Source organism: Drosophila simulans, chromosome 2R (assembly GCF_016746395.2).
Source record: "Drosophila simulans strain w501 chromosome 2R, Prin_Dsim_3.1, whole genome shotgun sequence".
NCBI lineage: Eukaryota > Metazoa > Arthropoda > Insecta > Diptera > Drosophilidae > Drosophila > Drosophila simulans.
The window spans coordinates 9561800-9587956 of record NC_052521.2 but is presented as its reverse complement, the minus strand read 5'-3'; the positions used below and the strand labels follow the sequence as shown (position 1 = coordinate 9587956).

Here is a 26157-nt window from a genome sequence, read left to right as displayed (position 1 = left end):
AAATCTGCTCATATACACGTATTTATATATATATATATATTCAGATCGCCGTGTGGTGTCGCTTAAGTTTGCTACAAATAGTGCCGACAAAAAAGCTGCCTTTCAAGGACCTTTTGGACTGCGGTCCTGCTGGTCCTCGTACAGCCCCCAAAAATATGCCTCATCTTCTGCTGCGCGCCACATTTTTGGTTTTTAATTTAATTTTATATCGAAAATGTATTTGTAGTTGGTTTCTTTGTTTTTTTTTTTTTGTAATTTTTATTTGTTTTATCTTTTATATTTATTAATTTTAAATTTAAATATAATTTAATAAGAAGAATTTGTTGTTGTTTGATTTTACATTATTTATAATATATATATGTTGTATTTATAATATATTTTATTTCTGGTTTTCTGACATGTCTGTGTGTGGGCGTGGGTGTAAATGTGTGTGTTCAGTGTGTGGTGTGTGTGTGTATGAGAGTGTAGCGTGTCTATATAAACTTTGCCAGTTTGCAAAAATTTCAAATAGTTTTCTTTAACAGTTTTTGTTTTATTTGTATTTTTATTTTTATTTGTTGTTTGTTTAGCTTTTATTTTTATTCTTTCTCGCAACGAAATCGACAATTTTTCATTATACTTTAAACACAATTTGCTAGCTTACAGAGTCGGGTTTTCATTTTTTTTTTACTTTTTAGTGGAAAACTGTCAAACAAAATGCAGCCGTTGCGAGCCGCCGTCGCCAGGTGGCGCGCTGACCTTAATGCGCCATGGGCGCCATCTATCGGCAATACTGGTGGATGCTGCTGCTGCTTCTTGCTTCTCCCTCTGCTTGCTCGTCTTCTTCTCGCTCCTCATTTTGTTTAAGTGTAGTGATAGACTTGTTCTTGTTGCTCGAAACGATAACATGCGATTCTTATTTGTTGCTGCTGGTTGTTCTTGTTGTTGTTGTAGTTGTTTGTGGTTTTAAACGGTGACTTCATTAAGTATGCTGCTTGGTTGTTGTTTGTTGCATTAAAATTATGTTGTTTTCCCTCGCGTTCAACATCTCTTTCCCTTTGAATTCAATTCGGTTGTTTCATTTTCGCTTGTTTAAATTTTCATTTGCTTTTGCATTTTTTAAGTGTAAGTTTTTTATTTGTTTTAAAGTTTCTTAAATGTTTTTTGCTTCTTATTCTCCTTTATGTTGGTTGTTTTTTGCTTAACTCTTTGTTGTTTGTTGTTGTTGTTTTTTTTTAAGATCTTTTACTGGGGTCCATAGCAACAGCGTGGCGCGATGTTATTGCGCACAGCTACAGTCTTCGTCAACATCTTAAAAAAATAGAAAGGCTTAAAAAGAAATAATTTAACGCTTCACTTCGATGTCATCATAGTCACGAATTCTGCAAAGAAAGAGGAGAAAGTTGGAATTAGTATTAAGTTTATTTGATTTTGCAAGTAATACATATAACTTAAAGGCCTAACTAAAGACAAGTTTCCATCGTTCTCGTTCTAAAACATCATTTCCAACCACTTAAACCACTCAGCTGACACAAAATGTAAAGAGATTCACACGACAAATCAAGTATCGAAAATAGCTGAGCGCTGTCATTAACCTTCTACTAAATTAAGACGCCAATTAATCAATAGCAAACGAGCATTACACTGCGGCCAGCTAATCAATAAGATAAACGAGCAAGTCACGAGACGTCTGATGAAAACACTTGCCGCACACACACACAACACCATACTGAAAAATAGAGCCATATAGCCAAGGAAAATTTATTGAGTGCAAAGACTCAGACAGTCAATCGCCAGAGATTATGTACTCTCCTCGGTTCCTCGTCCAAAAATAGAAAGCAGAGGATGCCTGCGACGTTGGCGGCGACGCAGGCCAAGTGCAATGGAGACGTACGCTGCATTGTTCGCAAATTAATGGGTGAGATAACGGGAAAGCTGTGCCCAAAAGTTCAGACTAACACATACCTTGCATCAAGCGAAGGGTTACCTATCTAATATAAGTTGATGCACTTTATATGAAGATTGGTAGATCATACAATCATTACAATATACATATCTATGTTATTCTTTCGATATAAGTATATTTTGGAAACAAGTATAAAGGTTCTAAACTAACCACTCTCTAACCACTAACCACAAGAAAGAATCAAGTAGTATTATACCATAGATATAGGATGGTATCATATATGTGTTGGTGTCCCCAATTTATCAGGTGTTTGCCGCCTGCTTCTATTTTTAAAGGGGGAGAATGAAACGAATTCTCGGACGCTGGTGCATCTGTTCTTGCTGATTGCATCGCATCATCATCTATCTCCCTGCTGCTTTCAGTTGGCTAGGGTGATTGGCTTTTTATAAATATTTAAGCACGACAACAAGAGGGCGGCAACAAAAGTCACCGATAGGACGGACGACAGGCGAATTGGGTGGGCGTGTATGTAATTGGGTGGATTTCCTAGGAAGCAATGGTCAAGAATTTGCAACTACCTATGCGAATGCCAATAAAATGTGTACAAACCACCTCTAGGATCTTGGGAATACACGAATAATTAATGGTGGTCTCATTTAAACCGAATTAAATAGTCACCTTGGCTACAATTGTATTTGTAGGCAAAGTTCAACAGAACTCGAGATTTGACTGCAGTACTTTTTAATAATCTTATCGTTTTTCTTGCTTACTTTACAATCTGCAGGCGAAACGTTCTGGCCATAGAATTTAGCCATCGATTGCTATCAGGCTTTTGGGAAATCAAACGCAACGTTTATAGTTATTTTTCCAGCTAGCGGCCAGCACCACTTGAGTTGCCAACACACAACACACACCTTTGATAATAAAACTAAACCCTTTCGAGGCAGTAAAAGGCTTAAATGTAAAATGTTATTAGCCCGATTTTAGGCAACGCCCCAAAAGAAAAAAAAAAAAAAAAGAAAAAAAGGGCGAAGCCATATGTAAAACAAGCAGGAGTCGAATAGAAGCTCCTTTGGGACAACCTTGACATTTTCCCACATGCAAAGGCTCGAAAGTTCACTCCTTTGATTAAATCTTAGTCCTTAAACATCACTGCTCCTACTTAAGCCACGCCCACTACTGGATGACCAGTTATTTGCACTGCGAAAAATTAAGTTGACTGATTAACAATTTATTTCGAATTTAATTGCATTTCTTTCAGTGTTTCTACATGACCTTTAGTGCTCTTGTTAGTTGGGCCAATTAAAATGATATTAATACCGATTAGGTTCCAATTTTTTCCAGCTGGTCAACAAAATTGTTTTGGTCAAATTTTTGTGGATTTTGTTTTAGAACCTCGGCATTTGGCCGCAATGCCCCTCCCCCTCCTCCCCCCACCCCTTCTCATTACGTCGTTTGTGGTTCTGCTGTTTATCTTTCGTCGTTTTGTTTACATTCGCCAAACTTACTTGTTCTATCTGTGCAAAGGTATATTTTCACAATTTTTCTTATTTTTTTTTTCGTTTTCGCTAATTTTGGAATTCATCTCCTGCGCTGCTCTCGCTCCCTCTCTCTCTCTCTCTCTCTCGCTCGCACATTTTGGGATGTGTTCATTTAATTTGCTTCGCTTCGTGTGCTAATGTTTAATTTGTTGTTCTTTGTATTTTGTTTAACATTTTATTTGATTTTCGACTTGTTCTTCTCGCTCTGCTCTCTCGTTCCCTTTGGCACTCGGCCAAAGTAAGTCTCATCTCATTCCCAAACCCATTCCAATTCCCATTCCCATTCCCCAATATCTTTCCCTGCAAATTCATTGTTTGCGCCATATAATTTTCACTTGCAAAATTACCAAAGAGTGGGCGGTGGGTAGGTGGTAGGCAATACCCAACCGGCACACTGTATAGCCGGCAAGACAACAATAAAGACTTTGCTTAATTGGCAATAAGCAAAATATATATGCAGATATGTACATATGTACGTATGTATGTATATGGCAACAATGCGCATTTTATATTTACATACGTTATGCTGATTCCGCTGACTGAAGGAAAAAAAAATAAAAATGAAATGAGATTCATTCTCAGCCAATCTCCTCTGTATTATAACACCCCGAAATTAAGAATATTGCACAATATTTATATATTTCATTTTAATTGTTCTTTTTCCCATCCGCACTGTTGCCGTGCGCCTCTGTTTTTGGTTCTGCTTCTGGTTTGCTTTTTGCCCCGGCAGTTTAATCATTTAAGTGTGGAATTTACGCGCGACATTTATTTTGGTTTTTAAAAACATTTTAATTTCGCCGGCAGGAAAGTGGCGAAAGGCGTAAAAAACGCTGAGCAGCCGCAGGAAAATGCAGATAAATGGCAAGTGAAATATGGCAGACAGCACTTTTTTCTCTGTTGATTTTCAACCAATTAAGAGATTTACAAAAGCAGACTGCATAAATCATCGCTACTTTCTTACAGTGCAATATTTTGGGAACATTCCCATTATCGCCTGATTTTGAAAGTACTTGTAGGTTCTTCACAAAAAAACAAGCCCAGCAGAGCAGTTCCTCATAACTATAAAATAACACTTATCTCTGACAGTTTGAAGCACTTTCTAACACTCAGCACTTCCTTAGTACCAACTACTTACTAATCCTACTTGGCTTGTCCTCTCTCTATCGTTGTTTGCTTTTCTAGAAATTGATTATAATGCTGATGATCTACATTCATTCTTTGGCTTGCTTTGTTTAAACTTTTCGCTATTTTTATGTATTTTGTTCATAAATTACTTGTGATTAATCTATTTGATCCGCGAAATGCCGCGGCGGCAGTCAAAAACGATTTCTATTTGAACTTGAAGATCAACATATAAACGTGCGATAGGCGATGGGAACAGATAGATATATAGATATATAGGTGGAAATACTGTCCGATTTTAATTGCTACTTTTCCCCGCCTCGATATGTGTGTGTTGTGCACAACAAAGGGAAATTTCGGAAAGTGCCAAAGGGAGTGGGAGGATATGCCATAGTAAATCTGCTGAAAACGTGTGGGGCTTTTTCGCATTCTCAAAATTTTGTTCCATTTTGCTATTTTATTGTTTTGGCTTTTCAACTTGATGGCGATTGTTTCACTCACTGCGCGCCGTTTGCTCAATTGAAAAATCAATTTTTCAAGCTATTAAAAAGTTACGAAGAACACAAAACACGAAAATTTCGTATAAAAATGCACTGCACATGGCGAGATACTATTTGTTTTAACAATCTATATATACATACATGGCTAGCACTGAAAATAAGTATTACTATAACAAGTGGGAAAGAAGCGCCGAGAGAGATCTGGTTAATTAGCAAAGCCATATGACACAATTGTGACTCAATTGCGATGCCTGTGATTCAATCACTATTGCGTTTTTTGTTGTAGTTACCCGCCAGGTGCAGCAGACAGATCCAATTAGCCACCAACACGCGACCCACAAAAAAATTGCGGAAAACGACACCTTAGAAAATGAATTGTTCGATGCGGATTATCGGAAAATTCCCACTCATCAGTTTCTTGGGTAACGTCGTCTTCTTCGAGGAAACCTATTGATTCTGCCCTTTCATAATAGCTTATTATTTCATCAGCTTTGAATGTGGCAAACTATCTAAACAGTATTCCCTAACTATCTTTAAGATACTTCCATATGGGTTTCCCCACATCGCCAACTTGGTGCAGCAGATGACTTACCTTCGTAATTGACCTGACCGTCGCCATCGATATCAGCCTCCCGGATCATCTCATCGACCTCCTCGTCTGTGAGTTTCTCGCCCAGATTTGTCATCACGTGACGCAACTCGGCCGCCGAGATGAAGCCGTTGCCATCCTTGTCGAACACTCTGAAGGCTTCCCGGATCTCCTCTTCGCTATCGGTGTCCTTCATTTTGCGTGCCATCATTGTAAGGAATTCAGGGAAGTCAATTGTGCCGTTGCCTGTGCGGATTAAACAACCATAAAGAATAACAATTAATTTCGTTGCATACTTTGTGGGTCGGATTTCGGGGATTCCACCAGCACCATCGCCATCGCCATCACCATCACATCCTCCCACCATCCTCATACCATCAATTTAAATTCTTCCCCGGAGCGTTATAATAAATTCAAGTCAGGGATAAAGGCAGCCGGCATTTTTCTTCATTACGGCCAAGTTTGCTCTCCATTCCCAACAACGCCGTACAAAACGAATATCCATCCACCCGGGGGCTGTGTACACTACTTAAAGCTTTCCCAACGCGTTGCCTTTTCGACGCCAAATCCCTGGGAGGTGCTTCCTATATAATCGAGCATATTTTCATATTTGCCTAAGCCCCAAACAAACTTTTCCCCACCCACACGTGTGTGGGCCACCCACCTTGCGGAGTGCAAGAGATAAGTCCGCCTAATCCCATTTCGGTTGAAACACTCTCTTTTCTATATCTATTATCTCGTATCTGGCTGCCTCATCGCAGTAGCAGCCAAGTGGAATGAAAATTTGTAAAAGAATTTGGCCAAATACATTTTCTTGAGGTTATCCCCGTAAGTGAAACGCAAATGAAGTGGTCCAACCGAAATTCTTGTTATACTAATTGAAAAAGTTTCCTTCGTTGGTTTTAAGTTGAGAATAGTTCTGGTTTTTTTGGGGGGGGGGGGCCGCAGCAGCGCATAAAGGCAGCAACAACTTTTGGCCTTAATTGTTATTGACTGACTTTTTCGAGCCATTCCCAGAGCAGAATGGAGAAGAGTCTTTTGTCCATAAAATGGAACAGTATAAAATGTTTTTCAGTTTTCTGCTTGCTACCCTCAAAACCAAATGGAGCGTGGTTCATTGTGGCCATCATTTTGTTTCTTGCGAATTGAATGTGTTTTTTATTACTTTGCTGGAAATGGGGTTTTCTCCAGAGGAAACTTTCGGTATATGATTGCCAAAAAGCAGCAAAGGCATGGGTTCATCACAAGCCCTTTTGAACTTCAACAGCAAATGATCTCCTTGGGGCAATCTAGATTTACTCACAAAGAGTTAGGCCAAATAAAATGGAATGAACTTTTCTAGCTACACAAATAGTCCGTTAAACATAATGGAAACAAAAATAAATAGTTTGGATCTTCAAGTATTTGGTTTATAAAAAACTAAACAGTAATTCGACGAATTAATTGATTTAAAATAAATAAATATTTCTCTAGCACTCGAACTAAAATGGATAGAAAAAATCTGGAGGCAATTCCCATTTCAAAATAATGTGCATTCAATTCGAAAATTTGCCGAAAGAAAAAACATTACACTTTGGGCTAATTTAAGTATTATAATTATTCAATATGGCCGCATTGAGAACCAAAAATATATTTTGAAAATAGCCAAAGAACATCAAATAAAATATCGACGGGTGGCTTTAGTTCATTTCGATTTCGGTATTGGTTTTTTCTTAACTTTTTTTTTCTTTTTCTGTTGCTTGTTTTGTTGTCTTGCCTGCGTGTTTCTGTTTATGATTCTATTTAAAACATTTGACGCGATTTTCTGTTGCTTTTGGCTTTGTCGATAGGATTTCCCCGGCCAAAAAAATAGAAAATCAGAAAGCAAATACCAAGGAAAGCCTCCGCCACACACACACACACAGAGAGAGACATTCATTGGGAAATTTGTTGCCATTTTTGTTAGACGCTTCTTAGACTGGCCCGAACGCCTTTGACGAACCCGCGCGCAGCCCAATTACCATAATTATGATGCTCATCGCGCTGCCAATGGCGATGATGATGATGGCCAGTGTCTGGCGCGGATTTCGGTTTCCATTACGCCGTCCCGCCCATCCCCTCCTCCTCCTCCTCCTGCTCATCAACACTCCCACTTGCCGATTCGCAACGTTGAGCGCAAAATTTTGCAGACAATTTAAAATTGTAATAAGTTTTGTCTTTTTTTGGTTGGCACACACAGTGCAAGGCAAAGGCATCGCTAAATTTAGCGAAATTTTGCGCGCATTTTCCATTGGTCTCATCAAAAATAGTCGACTTTTATTCAGATCGACAAAAAGAATATGCTTCTAAAAGCGTAACTGCGACTTTTTGGCAAGCGCAATTGATGGAAAACCAACTTTGGAGTTCACCTATGATGAGCATATAATAATTATACTTATATATCGTTATTTTTTTATTCAGCTGGACAATGCCTCCTCCTTCTGCCCACCAATTCCCCCGCCAACTAATTGCAGTCGTTTGCATGCAGTTCACAGACCGAGAAAAGAAAAGGAAGGCAGTTTCAGTTTGGACATCGTCAACTGGCAGCCACGAGACGCCAGCGAAATTTTAAGTAATGAATGTTTAATGTTTCCGTCAGATTCCTGACTGCCTGCCTGGCTGGTTGTGACCAACGTGAGTGGGCCATGTGAGTGGGTGATTCGGATGGCCAAGTTAGCTGTTGGCCACAAAAAATACATTCCATTGTGGGGGATCGTAAATTAGAGGAGTCAGCTGGGAGCAGGCACCAGTGGGTGGTGGGCAGTGGGGAGTGCCACTCTCGAGTTAAATATTAAACGTTGCAAAATAAAGTTGGCAAAAACATTTTGCTTGCACTCAATGTAAAAAGTTTGGCACATATGCAAATTCCAGCAAATAATAAAGTTGGCGAAAAATGCTGGACTCCCAAGTGGCGACCCCTTGCCACATACCAAGTTACTATTTTTAGCTCTGATAAACCCCATCACCCACTTGTCCATGATTGCAACACTTTAGCTCCAGCAGAAAAAAAAAGAGAAAAATCATGCAGGGATTTTTCACAGCGCCTGCGCTCAAAATTCTGTGCAGGACTCGAGAGTTTGCAGCTCGTGTCCTGGATATTTTCGACAGCATGCGCACAGAATTTCCACGTGCAAGCGCAACAGCAGCAACAACTAGCAGCCAAGAAAAGCTGGCAAAGAAAATGGAGCAGCAGCGAGAAAACAAATACAAATTGGGCGGGGACACTGGCAAAACTTATGAAAGAACAAGTGTTGAGCGCAAAAGTTACTTTTTGCCACTAAGTAGTAGTTCTTATGATTTAGTTGCTAAGCATTATTCTTAAAACTGCTTACTTAATTGGAAAATCTATTTATTTGTGGCAAAAGGTGAAAAACCCCCTTACGATTAAAATGGGCGACACATTTTCAATTTTGCCACATTTTTGGCGCGCGGCGTGTGTCGCTCGATTTCCTCTAGCATCGAAAATAAAATTGGATCTTCCTCGTTTCCCCAAGAAAGTTTGTTAAACTAAAACTTGTTCGAGATTTCGAGCCAAGCGAACAACCACCTTTGCTCAAAAATAAACATAAAAAAAAACTTAAATACCAAGGAAAAAAAAAAAGAAAAAAGAAAAAAAAAAAGGAAAATCTGACAGCAGCGGCTGCCAAAGACAAGACACGGGAAAGAGCCAAAATATTTTAGTCATCTATTTTTAATGCCTATGACGTGTTTTTGTTGCATATTTTTAGCCAAGAAGTGATTTTCCTTTTCGTTTTTTTTTTTTTCCACCCATTGTTTGTCGTACAAATGTTGGTCTGATCTATGTCTGTCTGCGAAAGGGGCAGTTGGGGAATGGAACGAGTGCGAGGGATTAGGCCCAGAACACCAAATGGATGGGGGTAAACAAAATTAGACACCTCGGGATCGGGTTAGAAGGCGTTCTAGCCAGATCTCATTTATGGAGATGGCCGACTAAATGCATAGCAAATCAGCTCATTGGCCGTAAGCTCTGACTAAGTCTGACTTCATTGTCTAGATGTTGTAGGTCACGATTTGTTTGAAATATTTAAGTTACGAGGCAGATATAACCAGATAATTTACGATTTCTGAACCCTTAGGCCAAAATTTGCAGCTTAGTATGCATTTTGCAATCTATTTCGCGAATTCTTAAGTTCTAAAAGCTGAGAGGGCAGTGGGAAATGTAAATCTGACTTAAAATCTATTACATCACCCCAAAGAAGGAGTTAAATCTTGTCCATTTACCCACTAATGCTTCCCAGCTTCCCAATCCTCCAAAACTTACCGTCGGCATCAACCTCGTTGATCATGTCCTGCAGCTCGGCCTCTGTGGGATTCTGGCCCAGGGAGCGCATGACTGTGCCCAACTCCTTTGTTGTGATGGTGCCATCGCCGTCTTTGTCGAATAGCGAGAATGCCTCTTTGAACTCGGCGATCTGTTCCTCTGTCAGCTGATCGGCCTGCAAAAGGACAAATGAATAGCGCATTAATTAGATGAACTGCAGCAAAAAATGAATCGAACCCACACACCATTATGGTTATCTTTGTGTAACTTTCGACTTTATATTCTTTACAAAATAAATTTTACAGCTAGATATTGACTAAACGTCGACCTGGTTTGTTTTGTGAATTACTTTTCAACGGCATCTCGATGGAATTTCAATGTCAACACGGAAAACTACCCAAGTGAACACAATCGGGAATAACAAAAGACGAAAAGGGAGAGAACAATTGTGTTTAATTTGAATAATTTTGCGTATTGTTTGCCCGCCGCCGCCAGGCAAGTCCAGATACAATTGTATCTGTATCTAGGTATGTTTATAATATATATGTATATATATCTGGTATCTTGAAAAAGGTGTTAAGTTTCCGCTGAATCAACAAAACCTGACGTCAGTGGCGACTGAATAATCAAGAAAGGCGCCGTGGGGAAGCTCCAAAGAACCGAGGAGTGGAGATGGCTGCGTTACCCAAAACCAAAATTTATTATTGTCATGCGAGTGATGTATCTACATATATGTGACAAGATACGTGCGAGTTGTCAGTTGTGAGTGGTCGGTCATTCTGGCCAAAACGATTCTCAGGGTCTAATGTTGCAGCACCAAAAGCAAAAAAAAGCGGGCGCATTAAATTCCCGTCTGCCTATTACTGTTACTGTTATTGTTTTACGGCCAAAATGATTGTTTATTTGTGCAACTCGCTCTCCGGCGATAAGCCAAAGAATTTAACGAGTATAATAATATAAGGCCTGGCGTTTGAATTGCGATAATTGTTATTAATCATGAAGCAAAAATGCAAAAGCAAACTTCGCCTGCGTCATAGGATGACTTATACTATATATATTTGTTCAAGCTGATAACTGCTCAAAGCTTCGCTGAAATATAAACTATACTAAACCATACATACAGTTGTTTGTTGAGCGCGATCCTATGTAATTACAACTTAATTTGCTTCGTTTAATAATAGCTACTGCCAATCTAGTCTATACTTATTATTCTGAACTGTTGAAAACCAAGTTAATTTATGTGAATTTCCCTAGCACGAACCAATTCGGCCCTATCTAATCAATCGCCTTGGTTACCAACGAATTGGGCACCTCAACTTGAAGGCCAAAATTGGGGTATCTGAAAAATGGCACAACAAACTTGGCTCTCAGACATGTCGTGTTGACCACCAGCCTTTATGGACAACTTCCGTTCGGCAGGGTAAACGGGTAGAACAGAAACCCACTCGCTTTAAGCCAAATCAGCAATTGGCATTGGAATTATAGCGCCCTGCTTGACCTTATCTAATCGGGGGGAATTTCGGTGAGTTTAAACAGCGAATACAAGCAAATTTGGTAACGGCAACGCGTTGGTGGCACCTGTTTTATTTGCACTTTTTGTCGCGTTGGCGTTCAATTGAATTTGCCCAGCTTATCTCGGCGTACTCTGGGCCAGATAAAACGCTTTTCAACTGGGTTATGTCATTGGCAGGCGTGACTAAGCCAGAAGCAGAAACCGAATGAGAAACACCCATCGAAATGCAGATCCCCAATCTGCTAAAAAGCAGATTGAAGCCCTCCTCTCTTCAAACGGCGACATTTGCAATCAACAACATGAGCAAAACCCCACCCACCGATGATATCCATTAATGGCGGTCAATCGGGCGGGGTCGTTAATCGAGTAGCCTAATTGGTAATCCATTTGTATGCACAATCAGACGCCCACGACGTCCCGAGGAAGCTTCCACATCCAAGGCAAATACAGTGCCTTCCGAAAATGTATGCCTGGGGGATCAGGACTCAAGCTGTGCGTATATCCATCGGGATTCATTTTTGAGTTAGTGACTCATTGGATGGGTCATTGTATAGTAGTTAGTCTTAACTTCAAGATCCACTTTTTACTTGCAAATAATAAGATATTAATTATTATTCATACTTATGAATATATTTTGATAACAATAATTTTAATATTAATACACTTGGGCTTGAATCATTTATAAATTCACAAACAAGTTCTGCTGAATACAACTATTTCTTCCAATGAGTTTGACAGTTAAATACAACATTAAAACAGGTCTTGGCTGAAATTATGCGGCTTTATGTTAAAGCCAAGTTTGCCGGGTTTACCGTTGTATAGCTGACGCTTTTTTTTTTTTTGCCGGTCTCAACCGGTTTCATGGAGTTTAGTTTGGTTTTATGAATGACGGTTAGATTGAGAGCTCGGTTTTTGGGTACAATTTAAGTGCATTCGCACCGGGATCCAAACAACTGTGCTAACTGAGCCATAAGTCAGTCATTTGCCATTATTAACATGCCACACTCACATCATCGGGCATTCATCATAGGCCATATGATCATATGATGAAGTCAGCCCAGGAACACAGTGACTCATGGAAATTTATATGAATGTTGGCTCATTTTCAACGGAAGCAAATAAGATATACAGGCAAACGTATCTCATAATTAGCCGAGCTAAAGATCAACAAACTTTGAAGATCAGTCAGTAAAACCCTTGGCAAATGTTTGCCTCTGGGCCAAGTTAGCAGCGTTGGTTGAATCACTGAAACAAATTGGCCACGTAGAAGAAAGCGATGCGATATATTTTAATTAAAAGCTGTTTGCATTCTGCGTGAGCTGTAAAATCGCTAATTAAATTAGGCGACACCAGATGAGGCTGAAAGAAGGTGTGGGCATCGCAGTGGGCGTGGGGCTTTCTTATCAAAAAGCGCAGAGGAAAGCAAACGAAAGAGAGAAGAAAGCGCAAAGAGGGCAGCAAGAAAATTGGATTATGTGGTTAAGCGGCGGCGTCTAGCAGGAATTTTTCTTCATTTGCAGCGCTCCTCCTCCCCCGCCATTCGCCTGCGCCGTTACAATAAAATTCTTGTGCGAAAAGGCAAAGTGGAACAGGCAGCCGCCAACACACACACCCATACGCTCGCTCACACGCACACGAATACGAGTACGCGGAGCCGAACGAATGAACGACCGAAGCGGACGAACCAAGGCGAAGGCGAAACAGCAAAATAACCGCAATGCGGCAAATGAAACGGTTATGGAAGAAAACAAGAAAAGGCAGGCGCCGATAAAAGTGACAAGCGCAAGGCGCAAAAAAAAAAATGAAATGCTGAAAGAAACGGAAAGAGAGAGACGCAGCACAAAACGGAACTGATAACGCAAACGAAATAATTGCACATAGAGAGAGACGCGAAAGTGTGTGAAACGGTTATGCGAGAGAGCGTCGAAACGGTTAAGCTGAGCGCAAGAGCAGGAGAAATGCCTCTAAAGAATTTTTTCACCATTTCCATGGGGCCGTGTCTAACCTCAATTTTTGCGGCCAAGTGTGCGGTAAATAAAAAATACAACCAGAAAGCAAAGAACAAGCGAACAACGAACGGCGGGGCAAAGAGGAGAGGCCAATAATGCCGGGACCGGCGACTTTGTTGTTCATCATCAATATATATATTCTCACATTTTCCACTGATAAGCAAAATGGAGGGCGCTTTTCTATTATTTGCGGGGATCTTTGAAAAATTGCTGATAAAAGTGCCGATGGCAACGCGTCTATGTAGGCATGCGAGTGTGTGTGTGCTGTGTGTATGTGCATAATGCTCAACAAATTGGCTAAAATCACATTGATTTATGATCTGAAATGGTGGAGGTGGGTTGGGCAAGCAGGGGGGCTTCGAAAATGAGGTGTTGCTCGAGATGCTGATAAGAGTTTCCACTTTTCCACGCCTGATTGGGTTTCCAGGGGTATTTCTACCCGAACGTCATGGAATTATTATAGGGCGAACCCGATGATCGAGTCAACATTCCGTGTGCGACAGCCTTGATAAAATAAATAATAATTTTGACGAGTGACGTGACATGTGTGTAAATTCTTGCTATTGGCATTGCTATTTAATTGTGCTGCTTGTTTTCTGCGACCCCCGGGGCCAAAGTTGAACAATTGATTAAGCCCCAGGTTAAGAACATGAAAATCTTGCAGCTTTTAAATAATTTATGCATTTTATGATGATTTTAAATGATTGCTTTCCTTTTTTGGATGGATTGGATTATGTTAAATGGTGAAAGGGTTATAAAATACCACGTATTTAAGGGGTTGCATGGTGTTCGCAATTTCTTGTTTCTAAAACAACGATATTGGGTTGTTGAAAAAACTGGTTTTTTCTACCCGTGAGGCGATATATTTTTGGGGTGCAAAATGTAAACGAATTTCCCGGGGACAGCTGCTTTTCGACGGGGTGTTTGGTGTGCTGGGATGTGTGTGAGCGAGTGTGTGTGTGTGAAAAGCCGTTAAAACCATATAAACAACGTCTAATTGGAAGCGATTCGCCCCTCCCGCTCGCACTAATGGCAATTGCCCTGGGGGTCGCTGTCTGACTTTGATTTTTCGCAAAAACTGTGGAAATTTCAATGGAAAATGATGGCCGCAGGTTGTGTAAACAGAAAATAAAGATGCACATGTTCTCCAGCCCCATAAACTTACCATTTTTGTAGGTGTTTTTTTTTTTCTGTTTGTTGCTAGAGTGACGAAGTTTTAATCCGCTGCGGCTACTGCTGCTGCTTGGGTGTTGGTATGTGTGTGAGTGGAATTACGGAACGCGCGGTTAACTTTTTATTTTACTAAATTAACACACTGCAAAAGAAGCAAGAAGAGGTTTGATGGGTATTACTTTCGGGGGGTCAACTGGAGGTGGAAGAGGCTGAGGAGGAAAACTACTGCCAGCTTGGAGAGAAAGAAAAGCGTCAAAAGCACCGACGCCGACGCTTTTTTTTCTCGCCGTGGCAGTTTGTGAAAATTCTGCTTCAGCCGAATTTAATACAAATTTTCGCCTTGCGTTTCTTCTTTATTTTTTGTGGCTTTCATTCGGGTTTCTTTTTTTTTTCATCTATTGTGCGAAATATGCCAAACACACGCGCGCACACGGCAGAATTCTCGTTTATATAGTAGATATGTGGCGGGGAGAGCTAATACATATAAGAGTTGCTCGAATTCGGTTTTTATAAAGATATTTGTTTCATTTTTTGCTCGTTGGTTTTCTTGATTTTTGGCTGGCGCCGAGAAATTGGCTTTTCCGCGAAACGTTCGCAGCTCCTGGTGCTTGGGTGTGGGCTCTATTCGCTTTTTTTTTTGTATTTTTTTTTTTTTTTTGTTGGCCCAATACTGCTCTCTATATGCAATGTCTGGTCTGTTTGTTCTGACAACTCACGATCCTAATCTGAATTTCCGTCCGCAACGGTCGACGACTCAAAACTTTGTGTTCAAAATAGCGCTGCGTCGCCATATATACGGTTTTATTTTGCCAGCAGCAATAGCAATAACCGCTCTCGCTCTCGCGAGAACGAACCGGGTAAGTTCGCTTTTGCAGCGGCAGCGTCTGCATGTGTTTGTTTCTCTTGCTTTCCCACTCACCTTCGTAAACCGAAAATAAGTTTGATTTCGACGTTGTAACGGTCGCGCCGGCGCTTTTCGCGAAAAGAGGTGTGTACAAAAATGTTATCAACATACTACAGGTAACTAAAGTTATTAGTAATAGAAAGCTGGCTTTTGCAAAAATAAACTTGCAGTAATAGAAAACATTTATATACATATGCATACATACATATGTATATAAAGAAATGTCTTTTTATTGTCCATTTATTCTCACTACCGATATTCGATATAGTAAATAAGTAATTTGATTCTTAAGTTTCATTTTTCTTAACATTTTCATTATGCACAAACATTTATTTCAAAATGTTGCAAATTTCATTCTAAACGGATTAAAAAATTGATCAAAGTTATATGTTAAGTAAATGTTAATGTTATCACTTCGATGTTAAAAAAAAACAACTGTAAAGTCAGCTGTTGCAAGCATAAAGCACCTGCCATTGCATACGGCGAGTTAACATAAATACACACATATTTTACAGCACACCGATTTGATCAAAATGATAACAGAAATTACATACATATACATATATGGATATATTTTTAAAGAAAAGGTGTTTTTAGCTAATTACAATGTTTTCTGATTAAAAACAACGAAGGTAAATTTTTCCATATATTTCTCGTGGCAAACTTCCGACTGAAATCGATATACTTTTTCGAAGAGATCACCTAAAATGAATCCTCTACTTGCACACCATATTAAAAATAATTAAGAATTTTTGGACAACTTAAGATTTTGGATTTGATATAAAAGAACGTTAGCACCTGAAATTTGTGAGTCCACTAACTTTCTTCGGGAGGCTCTTCACTTACGACCTCTTTCGACATCTGGCTGGACCTGCGCTGAGTGTCCTGGCTAATGACCGACTTCCTTTCCGGCACAGAGGAGAGGAGCATCCGCTTGGTGCTGTACAGATCACCACTGCTGGCCCGCGGATCCCGCTGGCGACCAGCGAAACTCAACGAGGCGCCATGGGTGGTGATAAAGGATGTGGGCGGTGGGGGCTCGCCCCGCGCGACGGCCTCCTTCCGCTCCTCCTCGCGGCGCTGCTTCAGGGACAGACGGGCCTCCCGCACGCGCCGCTTGACCTCCCGCTCCTCGAACTGCTCCTGATCGAAGGGCGTGTCGGCCGCTGGAGGACGCGCCTGATTTATGTTTCGCTTTATGTAGGTCTCCAGCTCCTCGTCGGTCATGTTCTTGGTCTTGATCAGCTCGGTGAAGGCCATCTTGGCCTCCAGCTGCTTGGCCTGCGAGCGTTTCAGGCGATAGAAGTCCTCGCGCTCGAACTCCTCCAACTCGCCGCATATATAGTTATAGGTATTTTGCAGGACGGGTATTACCTTGGAATTAATAATATTTGATATAAATATTTATATGAACTACTAATAATTACCACATGCTCCAGAGCATTGACCCTCATGTTGGTCTGCAGCGAGGCCGCCTCCAGCATTCGCACTTGGTATTCCAGCGAGGCGAACTCCACCAGTGCCCTGAGTGCCTTCGTATAGGAGTCCCTAATCCGGCTAACCTGCATACCGCCACAGCTGAGACCCGCCAGCGGAAAGGCGCCCACGCCCTTCGTCTCCAGCTCCAGGGTGTTCAGCTTGACGCCCACAATTTTGATCTCCGTGCGGCGGAGCGATACGGTTGCCACATGGCTGCGGCTTACCATCTGCGGCTTGAAATCGGCGCCCAGCAGATTGGCCTTTGCCATCGAGAATATGGCATTGCGCATCGCCTCATCCCCCTGCATGTCCTGGTCGAAACGGATGCGCCGCAGTTCGCGCAGCTTCATGTCGATGGCGTCGCGCTTCCGCTTGAGGAGACCCACGCCCCTTCTCGCCGCCAAAACGCGCTGCTTCATGATCACCGAGTTGGCGCGGGAGGGAAAGATGGGCAGGATATCGCGTTTGGCCATGGCGGTGACTTTGGAATTGGGCTCTGATCACGTAGGGCTTGAATTTTGCCGAATTGTAGACTTTGTTACAAACGAATTACTGATCTGAGTTTAAAAACACATGTATTTGTTTTATTATTTATGGAATAATTATGAAAATTGTGGAAGAGTGATTTGCATTAGCTGGGATTTTGTGACTCAATCGTTAAAAAGTCAACAAATTGACTTCCTTGAATTCTTTTCGAGCTTATCAAAACTTCAGTTTTGTATCGTGAATCCAGTGTTTGACCGGGGTTACGTAGCTTTTAAGTATTTTTTATGAATAAGAAATTTTAGTGCTTGTTAAAATAATAATTATAAATTAAATGTTATTTTAGGCTGTAATTTTGCTAATTATACTATAATTATATTAAAATTATATCAGTTAAATAAATTGTTAACCCTATAATTAAAAAAAAAAATAACACACAAAATTCGTTTTCTGACCCGCGAAAGCCATTTTAAATTACTCATACGCACTGTTGCCTATGGAAAAAAATGACAAGATGACGCATACGCAACGTTGCCTTAAATATGCCTGATATTCAAAACTTCTTTTTTACACAGCTCTACATTACTTTTAAATATTTATTTTAAAATGTAATTTTTTTCCCTGAAACAGGGAACCATTCCCCATATAATATATATGTTATTTGTGCTAAAGATAATGTCCACAAATCGGCAAACCAGCGAATGCGTGTGTGTGCACTTACAATGCGGAACGTTTGGCCATTCCACTGGGATTTCGCATTGGGCATTGGACAGTTGGCCACTGGACACCATTGGACGGCGATTTTGCGCATTTTCCAGCTGCCGTACGTTTTCCTTTGCCGCAGCGAATTGTCGCAATGTGTCGCCGCTTGGTGCAACGCAGCCTTGGCGCATTTGCAACGCATGCCAACAAGTTAAGTATGTTAACCTCTGGAAAATTAGACATGCCACAAGGGTTGGGTGCTGGGCGTTGGGCGGTGGGTGGTGTGGCAATAGCGATGGCTAGGTAACGAAAACGAGAATGAAAATGAAGTAACAATGCAGCAAACGTCGGGCCAAAAGAGCGTTTGTAGTTGTCGTAGTCGTAGTCGTTGTCGCTTGGCGACGACAGCAATGCGCCATTTTTCGTTCGCCCCGCAAGACATGAAAATTCGGCTTTTCCCTACGTCTCTGTATGTGTGTACTGATGTGTGTGTGTGTGTGTGTGCGTGTTGGGTAAACATTCTGCCAGGCGTTTTCATTCTCTCTTGGATTTTCGCAATCGCAGGGAAGCCCCACATTTCACCCTCTGACCCCATAGAAAAAACCGCGTTGACAATGTCTTAGGCGAAATTTAGCGCAGTTCAATAGAAAAATATAATAAAATTGGATAGCCTTATTAAATAAAGGAAATTAACATTTCTTTTTACTAGAATATATTAGAAATTGCAGAAAATTTCAGTAAGCAAAATTTCTGTGTATTGTCAAGTGCCAAGTAAACAAGATTTAATTGCGAGTAAACATTTGGCTTTTCTCTTATGGAAATATTAATTTGCATACATGGCTACTTATGCATGCTTAGTGATTTCATGCCACAAAAGCTTGCAAACAAAATGAGCTGAGGCAAACATAACTTTTTAGCATGTGACAGTTTTCAAAAAAATGAGGCAACAGTACATATACGTTAGTAGTAGTAGAAGGTTGCAATATATTCGTATTTCTACATATAAATTGTACAATGTAGAAATATACAGAGATCCGGTTTGGGACACTACTTTCCCTTCTTTCCCTTGCCCTTTCCCTGGCGCTTCCTCTTGCGCTGATCCTTCTTCCACTTGCGCCAGTATTTCTGTATCTTGCCCGCCGCCCGGTTCATCATGAAGATGACCAGTTTCTCCTGCTGCACGCGACGTTCCTCCTCCTCCCGCTTGACCACGATGTTCCTGTAGATGCGCTCCTCCTGCCTGTACTGCACCATGAAATCGTCGAGGACCTTCTTGGCCGCCAGGTACTGATCCTCCGCCACCAGATTCTCACGCATCTTTTCGCCCAGACTGGTGTCGTACTTCTTTAGCATACTCTGCAGTTGCAGGAGCAACTTGTTTCTACACAGGATTGGTAGCAATTATAGAATTATTTGTTGGATTACTCCATTTGTAGCTTACTTTTCGTTTCGCAGCTCGTGCTCCTCGGCCAGATGCTTCTTGGTCATCTTCTCGTAGCTCTCCCGGGCATTCTGCAGCTCCTCCTCCAATTCCTTCTGCCTGTCCATGCTGCTCTTGTGGTAGTTTCGCATCATGCGATGGCACTTTTCACTGTCATTTGTAAATATATTCAAATAATAGCTTATAGGACTAGAAATCCAACTTACATTTCGTTTTGAATGGCCACGTTGTTCTGCCACTTCTTGTTGGCCAGATCCTCCTCGACCTTCATCAGATAGATGCCCTTGGCGGCCGTCTTCCACTTGCCAATCACCTTCTGGAAGGCCAGGCTCGCCTTCAGTTCCTTGATTTTCTTCTTGATGTCCACATTCTGGTGATAGATGGCATGGAGCTTTCGCTCCTTGGTGATCTCGCTTCGCGAGGATCGGTGCAGATGGACGTGTGCGCTCTCCAGGAGAAAGTGAAAGGCGGCCAGCAACTGGCGATCCCTTTCGTGTAGGTTCTTCTTCAAGTGCGGAAAGAATCGGTGAATGCTATGGTTGACCAGGAAGAAGTCCACGATTCGCATGGTGGTGTGGTCGTGTGGCAGCTTGGAACGTCCACTCTGCTTGCCAAGATGGCGGATCATGTCATCGATGGGCTCGAGGACCTCCTCATAGCAGGTGTCCTTCAGGACGCTCTTCAGCTTCTCGGGGTGCTCCAGCAGCTTCGGTATGATCATGGCTATCTTGATGCGCTCCTGGGACATCTTGAGCACACGCTCCACTCCTTCCAGTCTCACCTGACGTTCGGCGGTGGTATCTGGATAATAGATATGCTAGATCCATACTGGTTTTATCCTAAAACATTCTTTTTATACTAACCCATTTTAACTTGGCAGCTTTAAGGATTCTGGCTTATATAAAAGTCCTCATTGGAAGACTTGCGTTTACATAGACATAAAAAATTTCCTTTTTGCGATATGATTGTGTGCCGGGTTCTTGTAAAATGTAATAATTTAAATGTCTTTCGGATACAACAGGAATTTTCTATTTATTATTAACGAAATCACGAAGTTAAAGCAGATAGTTGCAAGTAATCTGCCGCAAAATGGTAAGTGAAGCTTTCTCCATTAAATGTTTATTGTATAAGCTTAATTTCTATGTTTCCTTTTTTTCTATAATTCCCGATTTATGTTTTTCGATTTTCTGGCTATGCTTGTGTCGAGGTCTTTTTGAATTCTGAGCCGAGTTTGTTATTGTTTTTGGGGATAAACAAACATGGCTTGCTATGTTGACCGTGTTGCCTGGTTGCAAAGCCAAAGAATATACCAAATAGAAACCCTTTCGATCAAGGAGCAGCTTGAGAAGGGGGCGTGGCGAGGGGCGGTAAATTTGAATGGCACTTTCATGGCAATGACTGGTAGAAACTTTTGCCAAGTGCAGTAGTCGACAATGAAGAGTGTGGGGGCGGGGGGGTGGTAAGTGGTGGTTGTCTAGGGGGCGTTGGGTGCTCGCCTTCGGTGGGTGGCTTGTTGCTTGTGTGTGTGGCCATGTCGCATTATGTCAACTGACGTGGCATGAATGAAAGCTGCTGCAGCAAAGCAAACGAGGGAAAATGCGATGCAGAGGGGCCGGCTGGGGAAAAAAAGAAAACCATAAGAGCATGAAACGAACTTGTGAATGCAGAACAATGTTGGTGGGTGGCGGGTGGCGGTGCTGAAATGTTCCTCACTCAGGTGGAAAATCTACCTAATGAAACTGGCATGAAAGGGGGAGCCACAGAGTGAATGTAATCTGAAAGCCCTTCGCTGCATTCTGCCAAAAATCGGATTCACTAGTACAGTGGAGTCTCCGCACATTCTACCTAATTTAACTTTAAATAAATGTTAGTTACATAGATGAAATAATAATATAATAAGGGGTGTTACTATTTCTTAAAATGAGTAAATAAATAATATGTAATAACTAAAGACAGTGGCCATTGCATAAAGTAGCTAGCAAATAAAATGCTGCAATGCGAACCAACTAAAAAAGGAAGGGCAAATAAAAGGAAGGGAAAAATAAAATTGAGCAAGAAATAATATTTGTTGTTGGCCCTGCAAAAAGAGAGATGTGTGAGAAAAAGCCAAAAGAAATGACGCATAAACAAGCGGAGAGAGCAAGGAGAGAGAATGTGCTTCTAAGTGTGCAGCGAAACGTGTAAAGTAAAAAGGGGCAAAAAAAGAGAGAGATTCGGAAAGAGAGAGGCAGCGCCTCAAGTTATGCATCGAAATTCGAAATTCAGGAGTAACGGGAGAGCGCCCTACAGTATGCAGCCAAATAAGGCAAGGCTGCAGAGAGAACGAGAGTCCTGCGCACACGTATACGTAACAAATGGCCATGCAAAGCACGAACGCAGAAAAACGCTAACGGTACTGCAAAGGAGGTGCAGGGCAAAAGCAAAAATCCAAAGCCAAAATGCTTCGCTCTCCTGCTGGTGGCCCACATTCGCTCAGCTGAGCTCGGCTTTACCGTTAACCGATTAGAGACTTACCGCTTACCATTTACCGTTTCGGGCCGTCTGGCCCTGGCTCATTATGTCCCGTTGCCTTGGCAGTATTGTTGTATATTTTTATAGTCGTCCTCACTCGACAGTTTCCTTTTGAGTTCCATTTCTCCATTTCCATCCCCTCTGCACATCTGCTCTCACATAGATTTCACAGAAATGTGGGCCCGTTATGCTCGGCCTGGCCGCATTGCAGCTATAAATTTGTTTGTGGTTCACATTTGCCTTGGAAGATTACTTTTGGCCATAGTCGTCGCGCAGAACTGGGCGGCAGAGAGAGTGAGAGGCGAGAGCAGCGGAGATACCGCGGAACAATGGACTCAAGGAAAGGGAAACGAGAAACAAGAAACGACTAACTAACTGTGCTTAATGGTGGGTGGTGGTTCGTGGCTAGGGAATGGTGGATGGGGAATGGAATGGAATGGGGTGGAAACCCCATAAAGAACCTTTTTGAGAAAGTGTTATTATAATGCTCGGGCTGCCATCGGGAAGGTCAGGTTGTTGGGTCTCGGTACCAGCGGAAGCTAAAGATATGCCCCTGGGTCTGGTCTTCCTTTGAGCAGGATGGCTTGGTATTTTCGCAATAAAATACGAATTTAGTTTGGGGTAGTTCCGCTTTAAGGAAAATAGATCTAGATTCGTGTTAGGTTATGGTAGTTTGAGTTGGGATTATAAGAGCAGTGTTTGTAAACAGATTTTGATTTCTGGTTCTTAGAAACATTGAAATTTTACGAGAACATCTAAAGTGCTTAGATTTTAGCAAAGGTTTACTCACATTATTGGTTTCCTTTTAAGAGCGACTTAACGAATTAAAGCATTCTTATGAAGGCGCTTTTCCGGGTAAATTATAGCCATGGACAGGATTATTATGCCTCGGAGTCCAGTACAGTTATAGTTTCCTCTTCCCACAACTCGATTGTGCTCGGAAGGCATTCAGTTGCCGGGCAGGATCCATTTGGCCGGGCACCTGGTTTTGTCACCTGAGCGAGGACCAAAGGAAGCGCTCGCACTGGCAAATGAAGTGGCACCCAGCCCAGTTCCCGCCCCATTGAATCCTGTCGCCCACCTGGACAACTTTCCTCTGAATTTTTCATGGCTTTCTCGGGTGATTTTTTTTTTTTTGGTAATTTCTCTGTCTTTTTTTTGGGTTTTTCCCTGTCTTGTTTCCGTTTGGCAGTTACACTTTTGGACTCCAGTTTTGGGTCTGTTCCGAGGCAGTCTGGCATGTATTTTGAGTTGGTAATGTTTGGCACATTTTATGGAGCAACTTGCACTCAAGTTGCCCCGAGAACTTTTGGCTTTTGCTTCCGTTTGGTTTGACTTGCCAACCTTCTCTGTAATTTGAATGTTCTGAACTGTGAAGCGAGCGACAGAACAAACTGTCGTTCAGAACCTGCAAAGAGTTAACTTGGCTAACAAAGTGTATCCAGCCAAGCCAAGCCGAGCCACCCAACCAGCCTACCCATCCACTCGACTTGGTTGTTTCAAATTTTTGTTGCTATTAGAAAAGTTTCTGTTCGCTTTGGCGAGCATTTTTTCTTCATTTTTCTATAATAATTTAATAAACTATCAAAAGTTTGGGAAAGATTTAGCTTTCGCTACGCTTGGAGAACAAACGAAATTGAAATTCAAGCAGCAAATCCGAATCAAGGATTCCCAGGACCTTGGCAACTTTATCAAAGAAATCCGGCAAAAACAGTTTCACAAAACTTTAATTGGATCAGCTGTAGATATTGGCATTTCTTAAATGGAGGCCGTGACAGAATTGCCAAAGTAATTACATAGTTAATACTTACAAAAAATATCCAATTACAGACATTTTTGTATTAGCTATTAAGATTACTTTTCTGCACTTGCTTACATATTTTCATCACGCAACATTCGTGTAGCTTCTGCTTCTTCCAACCTTTGCCGATACTTAATTATGATATAAGAAGGATATTTTATTTCATACATATTTCAGCACGTGCTGACTATCGCCTGGCTGGGATCATCTTCAAATATTGTATTTCTTATATATTTTCTGTTTGACCAAAGTCAACAATAAACGACAAAATGACCGCACGTGCACCGGGCTTGTTTGCCAAACCTCACTTCCGTTTCCCTACCCGCTCACATCCTGACTTGCCTGTTTAATTTAGGCCAAAAGCAGCAAATGTCCGGGCCAAAATGATTGATGACATTGCGTTGCGAAAAAAAAGCGAACAAAATTCACTTGTTAGTGGTAAACCAAGCCGCTTACTTCCATCTGACTGATTCTTCGCGAAGCCGGCGAAAATCTCTTCAGACCAAGTTAATAAATTGTTTGCTGTATTTGTTGCATTTAGCGCCTACACAATTTGGCAAACTTTGTAATGAAGTCGCTGCGGGAGAAACCTTTATCAGGTTTCGCATCTTGTTTGCGATACAGTCGAAAATAAAACTGTATACAGCGAAATTGTATTTTAAGTAAAATATACATATATTTTGTACTGGCTTTACTAACATAAATTATGTTTAAAGTATCTTAAAAGTGTGTGTGGTATCGTTTCTAACCAATTCAAGTGCTAGAACTGTAGCTTTAAATTCTGTATTTTCAATGCATATTTTTTCTTTTTATGAGGTGTTTAATATACTGATTTTTTACTGTAGTGAACTCCGCGTTTGTTCGCTGGCTTTCGTCCTTTTCCCGTTGCTATTCTGTATGCAAGGCACGCAAATTTGTTGCCAATAAGCGGCCGAAAACAATTTTTATAAGGCTTGACTGGGAAGATGACTGGGTTAAGGAGGCAGGAGTGGAGGATTCGCAGTACTGCCAGAGGGGAGTCCTTTTTCCTATGCGTGCTGCGTGCTTTTCTGTTCTTCTGCTTTCGCCGAGCTCCCTGTGCTCCACGGACTTCCTGCTTTTTCGGATGCGGCCAAGGGTGAGATGGTGGCTTCGAGACCCTGGAGTTGCTTAGCTACATCGTCGCCCGGATCCGGAATGTAGGTCATGTTGGACGCTGTTTGGAGGGGCGGCCACTTCGCCAAGTTAGCAAGAGAGAGAGGGAGAGAGAGAGAGACGTATCGCACTCACACGCACACACGCATAGAAGGATTTCCACCAACCAACACACTGCCAGCATTCATTATACACACACAGAATTTTCGGATGTTGGTGGGAAGAGCGGTGGAAATGGAGCAGGAAGGAAAGCAACACTGTTTCCCATGAATACGTTAGCCTGGGCTGTAGGTGGGCGTGGTCCACAACCGCCCACGACTCGGATATGTGCTTTATTATAATAAAAATTTCATTAGAAAATTGAATGTTGACGTGTCGCATGTGCGCCGCACTTCCTGTTTCCCCTTACGCACATCATTACATAAATATTGCTATAATGTATCCTTCATTTCTGTTCCGGTAGATACTTAAGATATTATGGATTATTATTATGTTATGGATTATAGTTGAATGAATACCTTAAAAACTCTTTTTAATTACCAGTACTTACAGTCCTTAGGATTTCTAGCCGAGCCAAGTAACGATACCTAATAAATAAAATATAATTTAAAGTCTATATACTAGCAGTAAAATTCGTTTAAAGTTGTCTTGTTCCGAACTTTAAATATATAACAATTAATTCAGTTCAGAATTGGTCTCTTATCAGATTAAATACAATGCCGCGGTTCAAAAGTACCATTAAATCTGTGACGATTCTTTTCAACTTAAATACCTCGATGTCTTTAAAATATGTATACCATTTACCCATTGCCAATGAGTTGGAAAAGTAACCCTTTCGAAGGCAGGCTAATCATCCTTGGCCACAAACTTTTCCACTTAACTGTCTGGTCAGGGCCACATTGCGTATACGCGATGCGGGCCAAAGGACCGCTATCAGTCCGGCAATCCCTGTCCCAATCATCCTAGACAAATGAGGGTCCTTGTCAATATATGAGTAATAGCTCATCAAAGTTTCATTTTCAACCATTTCGTTTTTTATGATACCCCGTGCTTTGTTGTTTTTTTCCCCA

The 26157-nt window shown here is 41.4% G+C and overlaps 3 protein-coding genes across 4 annotated transcripts; all 3 read right to left on the bottom strand.

Annotated features, from left to right (window-relative positions):
* Positions 1 to 918: 918 nt before the first annotated feature.
* On the bottom strand, positions 919 to 15480 carry LOC6734109 (calmodulin). Of its 2 annotated transcripts, XM_016167869.3 has the most exons (5): positions 15349 to 15480; positions 14625 to 14774; positions 9938 to 10112; positions 5641 to 5883; positions 919 to 1361 (listed from the first exon to the last, which is right to left on the bottom strand). In XM_016167869.3, the coding sequence occupies exons 2-5, from the start codon at positions 14625 to 14627 to the stop codon at positions 1333 to 1335; spliced, it is 450 nt and encodes a 149-aa protein (XP_016027116.1). In that variant the 5' UTR covers positions 14628 to 14774; positions 15349 to 15480; the 3' UTR covers positions 919 to 1332. The 2 variants fall into 2 exon arrangements, with proteins under 2 accessions (XP_016027116.1, XP_016027117.1); XM_016167870.3 differs by lacking the exons at positions 14625 to 14774; positions 15349 to 15480 and adding an exon at positions 10183 to 10263.
* Positions 15481 to 16189: 709 nt separating this feature from the next.
* LOC6734108 (probable V-type proton ATPase subunit D 2) lies at positions 16190 to 17615 on the bottom strand. Its single transcript, XM_002081105.4, has 2 exons — positions 16964 to 17615; positions 16190 to 16910 (listed from the first exon to the last, which is right to left on the bottom strand). The coding sequence occupies exons 1-2, from the start codon at positions 17486 to 17488 to the stop codon at positions 16353 to 16355; spliced, it is 1083 nt and encodes a 360-aa protein (XP_002081141.1). The 5' UTR covers positions 17489 to 17615; the 3' UTR covers positions 16190 to 16352.
* A 1541-nt stretch (positions 17616 to 19156) lies between these two features.
* On the bottom strand, positions 19157 to 20858 carry LOC6734107 (dynein regulatory complex protein 10). The gene is made up of 4 exons (XM_002081104.2): positions 20505 to 20858; positions 19848 to 20442; positions 19642 to 19791; positions 19157 to 19581 (listed from the first exon to the last, which is right to left on the bottom strand). Exons 1-4 carry the CDS (start codon positions 20506 to 20508, stop codon positions 19248 to 19250), a joined length of 1083 nt encoding a protein of 360 aa, XP_002081140.1. The 5' UTR covers positions 20509 to 20858; the 3' UTR covers positions 19157 to 19247.
* Positions 20859 to 26157: the final 5299 nt, after the last annotated feature.

Bases quoted from the DNA above. Each gene is read 5' to 3' on its own strand.
- LOC6734109 (XM_016167869.3), bottom strand. The intron at 5,884-9,937 runs GTAAGTTTTGGA...TAATCCGCACAG, and splicing joins CAACGAGGTTGATGCCGACG to GCAACGGCACAATTGACTTC. The intron at 1,362-5,640 runs GTAAGTCATCTG...CTTTCTTTGCAG, and splicing joins CGGTCAGGTCAATTACGAAG to AATTCGTGACTATGATGACA.
- LOC6734108 (XM_002081105.4), bottom strand. From the start codon at position 17,488: ATGGCCAAACGCGATATCCTGCCCATCTTTCCCTCCCGCGCCAACTCG. The intron at 16,911-16,963 runs GTAATTATTAGT...ATTAATTCCAAG, and splicing joins TCAATGCTCTGGAGCATGTG to GTAATACCCGTCCTGCAAAA.
- LOC6734107 (XM_002081104.2), bottom strand. The intron at 19,792-19,847 runs GTAAGTTGGATT...TACAAATGACAG, and splicing joins GTGGCCATTCAAAACGAAAT to TGAAAAGTGCCATCGCATGA. The intron at 19,582-19,641 runs GTAAGCTACAAA...AATCCTGTGTAG, and splicing joins CACGAGCTGCGAAACGAAAA to AAACAAGTTGCTCCTGCAAC.